The 7,424-nt window shown below is 34.4% G+C and overlaps 1 protein-coding gene across 1 annotated transcript; it reads left to right on the forward strand.

Moving 5' to 3' along the window:
* The first annotated feature begins 3,349 nt into the window (after positions 1–3,349).
* Positions 3,350–5,514, forward strand: LOC18421968 (transcription termination factor MTERF8, chloroplastic). The gene has a single exon (XM_006826971.4). The coding sequence runs from the start codon at positions 3,783–3,785 to the stop codon at positions 4,968–4,970; it is 1,188 nt and encodes a 395-aa protein (XP_006827034.2). The 5' UTR covers positions 3,350–3,782; the 3' UTR covers positions 4,971–5,514.
* Positions 5,515–7,424: the final 1,910 nt, after the last annotated feature.

Consider the following 7,424-nt stretch of genomic DNA (forward strand, 5'->3'; position numbering starts at 1 on the left):
CCATTAAAAAGTGTTTCTCACTTATTATAACTGTGATTTATAATTGGGTTATGCACAATATTATGATGTAGAAACCTTGGTTGAAATTATTTCGAGAAAACTTCATAATCAATGGCATAAAGCTTCATAATCTATGGTATGCTCTAGTTCTTATGGTAAACTGTGTCTGGTGGTCCTAAATATTCGTTGATTTGAAAAAGAACACTTTCCCTTTGAGTTCTAATTGCTAATTAATTTGTATTTGGGAACTTTTTTGTCATTTAGTAAGGTATCTAATAACTAATGAAAAAGGTTTATATATCTAAGGGATTATATATTATAAGACCATTTACTTTAGGTCCAAAGAGGTCACAATCATTTTGAACCATTGGATGTGCAATTAGATTGTAATGTGTCACAACATTCGAGAATATTATTTCAAAGTTTGTGTGTGTGTAGTCAATGACACATCTCTACTTGTTTGATTTCACCTTTTAACGGTTAATAATGATTATGACTTCTTTATATCAAATGTAAATGGCCTTATTAAATGTATCTTTTAATATGTCATGTGCCAAAGATAAATAAAAAAGAATACTTTGGGATCAAAATTTTGAGGGTGTACTCCACTCATAATAGTAATCAAAAAGAAAAAGCTGAATTCACCTTCCAAACTTGTAGTACTTTCTTAAAAAAGTCCTATTGAATATGAACATCCAGTTTTGGGGTGGTTAGATTTAGGTGTTTAAGAATTTAACCGTCATGTTATGTTGTTATTCATTTGGTGAAATCAGATCAAATAACTGTAAAATCTAACAGGAGCAATGCTATACACGCCCAAAAGTAAAGTTGGATTCAGGAGATGAGGATTAATACATTGTTGGTAGATTTTGAAGCATTCCATTAGCAATAGAAGCCTGATGGGTTAACTTAAGATCTATTATGACCCTTCATGCTACAACTTAAATAAGGATTAAGTTTCTATAAAGGCTTTATGAAAACAAAATAAAGCCTCTTGTCAAGTCCTCATCTAAAATTTACGATGGATCTAAAATCAATTTTCAACTACAATAAAAATTGAAATTCAAATAATGGTACAGATTTTGTGGATCTATGAATACTTATTTTTATGGTGAAATAGATGGTCTAGATAATTTGTTACAATATATACTTTTTTTAGAGCTTAAAACTCTTATTTTTTTGTCACAACTATAATGTTCAAGTCAAGATAATTGATGTAAAAGTTTTCCAATGCTAAGTTGTAAGTTTCGATGAGTCATGAGGCGAGGCTTCACTTATTTTAAATTTTTGAGAGAGAGAGATCTCTCCCTCTGTATAAGAGAGGGATGTTTGCAAATATCCAAAGTCTTTGATGTCAACTATATGTGAAGCATATTCACTTATTGATTTATACAGTTCAATTTAAATCGGTAGATAGGATGGCTATACCCATTATAAGGAAAAGTATACAATGAAACCTTTTATATTTAATACAAGATGGTCATAATTGATATGATCTTTGGATGTGAAATTGGGTGGTTGCATTTATTCTATAGATCAAGCTCAAAGTTTAAAAGAAATCTTTTCAAATTTTGTGACTTATTCAAATAATCAAATTTCAAAAGAAATCTTTTCAAACTGTGTGACTTACTCAAATAATCAAATTTCATAATAGAGGGTTATAAGCAATTGTAACCACCTTATGCCAAAGATAAATGGTCTTATTGTATAAAAACCAATCAAATTTCACATTAGAGGGTTATAAGCCATTATGACATCCTTATGCCAAAAATAAATGGTCGCATTGTATACAAACTCTAATCATAATGTCACCAGTTATCCTCTAACCCTAATCATAATGTCACAAGTTATCCTCTAGTGTGTGATCGAAGATTTAGAATTATGTCATATTTGATTTTTATTATTTTATAAAAAAGTTTGACAACAAATATGAGGCTTGATTACTTGATGTCAACCATGTCAACCATATATGAAGCATATTCAATTATTAGTTTCAGCCGTTCGATTTAAATCGGTAGTTAGGATAGCTTTAAAAATAAGATCACAAGTTAGCCTCTAAATGTTTGACTTTAATCGAAGGATTTAGAATTATGTCATATTTGATTTTATTATTTTATAAAAAAATTTGACATCAAATATGAGGCTTAATTGTCACGAGAGTGTACTTAATGCAAATAACAAAAATATTTCTCATAAGAATAAATGACTAAAATACCTTCTTAATTTGCTCGGAATTTTGACTATTTTATTCTTATCAAAAATAAGTTTTTTTTATTTTTATTAAGTGTGCCCCCTTGAAGATATTTGGGCATCGAAACAACATCTTCTGATGAATTTTTTATGTGCCCCTTAATTTGATTGTTTAAGCCCCTCATATAATATAGGAGCAAATAACCTCAAAAGAAAAAAAAAAAATTTAACTTGCACTCTAAAATTCGATGTTTCAAGATTGCACAAGAACAATCCAACTTTTGGAAGAAAAGATCTAGATGTTCAATAACTCAAAATTCATGTGTTTTCCATTGAAACTAATCATTCAGTTATATTTAGATGGAATAAAATAACATGATTTCTATGAGTCCATGTAGAAATGGGTCACTTCTTAAAAATCTATTTTTAACACAGATTTTTTGACCTAATTTTAAGCGACATGTAATATCTAATATGGAGATTATAAATATAAATACAGTAAACCTTCCGAACACTTGGCAGCTATAATGAATAGTAAAATAGGTGGAATCTCAACCGTCAAATCTTTATCGACTAGTTCAAAATACATAACACTATTTTAATTTTAATTTTTTCTATAAATCTGATTAAGATGACATTTTGAGTGTATATACCTAAGCTTATTGCGCACCATATAAAAATATAAAAAAATTATTTACAATAATTTAAAATTATTAATATACCGCCATTATTTTAAGGGATATTTAAATCATTTTATATTTAAAAAATATTTTTTTTATATTTTTTAATTGTGCGTCTATTTTTTAGTGCACACTATTAAAATTTCATTATAATTTGATTTCTAGAAAAAATATTAAAATTTATATAGTGATATGTATTTTTTGCCACATGATGAAGATCTGACGGTTGAGATTCCACTTATATTACTATTCATTATAGCTCTCGATGTTCGTTAGCTTTTCCCATATAAGTAAGTAAATATATTTTAAAATTTAAAAATAATAAGAAAACATCTTAACAGTTAGTTTCAATTATTTTTAGATAAACGACCTATTAACTGGATGCTTTATACTTTGGGGACCAGAAATGTTGAACTGCGGTCCCGCCGCATGAAGCAATTTTCCATAAATGCTCCCAAGCAGCTATTTTGTCTGATGGAGTTATTTTCCAGTGTGCGCCCGCAGGAACATGCTCTACGGACTGCATTTTACTCCTTTTCTAGGGTTCGAGCGTAGACGAGCAAAGGAGAGAGAGACAGAGATTTGTGTACCTGTTGGGTTTAGAGAGAGAGTGCGCATTTTGGAGAGAGAGTGAGAGAAAGAGAGAGAGGGAGGGAAAAATAGCATTTGTGTCTGTTGGGATTACACAGGCCTGCTGTTTTGCTCTCTGTTTGAATGTTTTGGGATTTTTTCCCCTCACAAAGTATCAGCTTTTAAAACCCATTTTCTCCATTTGGAGGTTTCTGATTATTTTGCAGAAGACGAAGCAGCTGGATCCACCATTCTAAGTAAAAGAGGTATTTTTGCTATCCTCTTTACATTACCATGCCTGGTTTTTCTTTTGTTCTTTATGTAACCATTGTTGGTTGAATAATGATGCTCCCAACCCTCAGAAAAAGCTTGGCTTTGGCAAAACCCCATTCTCTCTATATGCCTCAATTCCTCTTTTCCCTTCCCTTCTCTCTTTCTTTATCTCTCTCTTTCAATGATTCTTCTTCTTCTCTCTCTCTTCCCCCTTTCACTTCTTCCTCCACCTCTGCTTCTCTTCCTTCCATTGTTACTCTTCTCATGGATTATGTTGGCCTCTCAATGGAATCAGCCGTGAATGCATCTTCGTGTCTTCTCCACCTTAAAACCACTGAAAATCCCCTCTCTGTAATAAACTTCCTAAAAAACTCAGATTTCAGTGATACCCATATCCAAACTATCATCTGTAAACGTCCCGAGCTTCTTAAAGCCAATGTGGAGAAAACCCTCAAACCCAAATTCAGAGCGTTCCATGATTTGGGTCTTTTGGGGTGCGATCTCGGGCACATCATCTCTGCAGATCCAGTCATTCTCACAAAGAGCACTGAGAAACAAATTCTCCCAAAAATTGAGTTCCTCAAGAACTATTTGCACACCAATGAGAAGGTTGTAAGAGCTCTCAAGAAATCTAGTTGGATTCTGATATTTGATATACAGAAGAGACTAGTACCCAACATAAGGTTATTGGAAAGCTATGGAGTTGAGGACTCACGGTTACATAAATTTCTTTTAAGACAGCCCAGATTCTTTACTATGGAACCAAAACGAATTAAGGAAATTGCAGAGAGGGTGAAGGAAATGGGTTTCGACCCTAATTCGGGGTTGTTTTCTCATGCGATTTTGGCAATGAGTTGTCTGAGCAGGGAGACATGGCAGGCCAAAGTTGAGTTGTGTAAGAATTTTGGGTGGTCCGAAGAGGATGTTGTGTGTGCATTACGAAGGTCTCCATATTTGTTCACTTTGTCTGAGAAGAACTTGAACATGCGTATGGATTATTTCATTAATGTATTAAAATTAGACAAGTTTTATCTTGTTTCGCATCCTCTGCTTTTCTCCCTTAGTTTAGAGGGAAGGGTTATCCCCAGGCACCGAGTCTTGAAAGCTTTGAGATCGAAGAATTTGCTCAAGAAGGATGTCGAATTCACGTCGTTTTGCAAAAGAGCAGAAAATATATTTTTGCAAAGATATGTGTTGAGTTTTGGGAATGAGGCTGAATACTTGTTGAGGGTTTATAAGGGGATCACTGAAAATTGAGGGCTTCAATGGCTTTGTTAATATCATGGTTTTGCCACAGCATTCTTCACCATCAAAGTTGGAAACGAATATTTCAAAAGTAAAAGATCAGTCCACATTAATGGTGAATTGGGGGCCTTGGTCTGAAAGATTAAAAGAATGGGGAGCTTAGTCTTGCAAAAGGTGCTTAGAAGATAGTTTTTAGCTCAATTTTTGGTGCATTATATGCATACATAGGTGGCAAATAGCTAAGGATCTTTCACATTGAGGCCCTTTCATATGATGCACATGATGAAGAAGAGTGCATTGGCCCTGCTTGCCTTCTCCTTGGCATTGGGGCATTTCGATGCCGAAATTTTGCATGCTGGGAAAATGGTGGAAAAACACTCAAAAGCTTGCCTTCTTTTTTTTTGTTTTTTTTCCAGCTTTTTTGTTGTGGGTGGGGTTGGGGCGCTTTGCTTTTTCATTATGCTATTGTACTTTGAAGCCCAATTTCGTTTACAGTAGGATTTTTTGCTCTTTCTCCTTACCCTGGGAAATATAGGGTGACTCTCATTATGTGAGCTAGATGAGACTCGAACCGTATGGTGGTTTGCGAGTATATTACTATAGTGTTAGGATGTGTTTCCCTCAACCCATCATCTTTTCCCGCCACTTTTTGTGGCCACCGAAGCGGTGGTCTCTGGATAAAGGAAGGGCATCTCAGGTTACTATCATTTTAGGTGACTAACTTCTATATTTCTCGGTTGCTTTGTAATCTGATTTACTTTACTTGTTTACATTGTCTGATTATTTCAGTGTTTTCTGCTGTGTTTTATTTAATGGAATCTTATCATCAATCAAGTAAAAGAAAAAAGGAGGTTTTTCCTTTTATAATAGTAAATCAGGTTTTAGGACACTTTTATAGATAAGAGTACGTAAAATATGAAATCCACGGCCAGGTCGGATTAAGCTGTTGGGTTGGGGTTGAGATCATGATTGCATGAGAACATCCTCTACATGGAAATGTTGGTGCATTTTCTACAGAGATGAGGACATTTTCTTGTGGTTTCTGGGTGGGGTATTGTATATCCGAATTATGACTACTGCCTTCTTTCTGAATCCTTGAACATTTTCTTTTGTTTTCTTTTGGGGACAATTTGTTGTGGTTTCTGCAGAGGAGGGATTGTACCTCTGTATTATGACCACCACCTTTTTTCAAAGCTGCATAGGAAAGTTACAACAGTTGCACCCCATTTCTTCATCATCTAACCACACAGATCAGTGAAATTTTTCATGGAGCAGCTTTATAAACAGTTCTGAGTAAATACAGCTTCAAAAAAACAGTACTCATAGCCCATCTTTAAGTAGCCACACCTGTGATGAAAGTTCCTCTATTTATAGGGAGAGTTCAGTGTATGCTGGTTCTTACCACTTTTCACAACCTAATTGCTAGTATTGAGAACTAATGATAAACTACAGGAATTCAAGAAACTATAATTGTTGATTATGCTTCATGTACCATAATAAACTGAGTCAGGCATGTAATAAACTGAGAACATAAGAATCAATGTTTGAAACTTGGCAATCTGGATCTGGTATTGCCTATCCTGATTGGTTTCAATGGGTGGTCAATCAGGGTCCCCTCCCCCAAAATGGCCCCAATTTTATTTTTCATTAGTTTAAACTGGTTTGACAATTTGGATTGATCTGCCTATCCAGATCAGTGGGTGATCCAAAACACTATGCTGCATTTTGAAGGTTACGTTACATTGATTACGGGTGATCCAAAACACAATTCCTCTTTTCCCTTCTCATGGATTATGTTGCACGTGCATTTGGAAGGTTTCCAAATTTGTTTTTGTTGAAGAGGAAGTTGCAGAGGGTCGTGGAATATTTCACTAACGAAATTAAGTTTGGTAAGCTCATATTTCACTAAGAAAATTAAGTTTGACAAGAACCATTTGATGTGTAATCCTCGACTTTTTGGTATTAGTTTGGATGGAAGGGTGATCCTTAGGCACAGACACCACAACCTTTGAGATGCAAAAATTGCTCAAAGGGATGCTATATAGTATCAGTTTGCAAACAAATAGAAAAGATGTTTTTGCAGAAGTTTGCGTACGATATTGGGAATTTACAAGGAATCTCCGAAAAGATGAGAAAGAGTAGACTTGGATGGGCTGACCATGTGTGGTTCAAACCTAGTACAACTCCGATTCGGAGGTGCAAATTAGTTCAAATGGAAGGTTTAAAACGGGCAAAAGTAGGCCCAAAAGGATATGGTTGGAAGTAGTGAAAAGATTTGGGGACTTATGATCTTACTAAAGGTATGGTATTTAATATAGTATAATGACGGACCAAGATTCGTGTAGCCGATCTTAAGTAGTTAGGAAAAGGCTTTGACGATGATGATAGGGGAATCCCCAAAAAATTGGATGGGTCTTAACTTTCAAAATCCGAGATCCATTCTTGTTTGCCTTGCTCTTAAGTTTT

Source organism: Amborella trichopoda, chromosome 4 (assembly GCF_054954075.1).
Source record: "Amborella trichopoda isolate Santa Cruz 75 chromosome 4, AtrichopodaSantaCruz75HAP2 v2.0, whole genome shotgun sequence".
Taxonomy (NCBI): domain Eukaryota; kingdom Viridiplantae; phylum Streptophyta; class Magnoliopsida; order Amborellales; family Amborellaceae; genus Amborella; species Amborella trichopoda.

Bases quoted from the DNA above. Each gene is read 5' to 3' on its own strand.
- LOC18421968 (XM_006826971.4), top strand. From the start codon at position 3,783: ATGATGCTCCCAACCCTCAGAAAAAGCTTGGCTTTGGCAAAACCCCAT.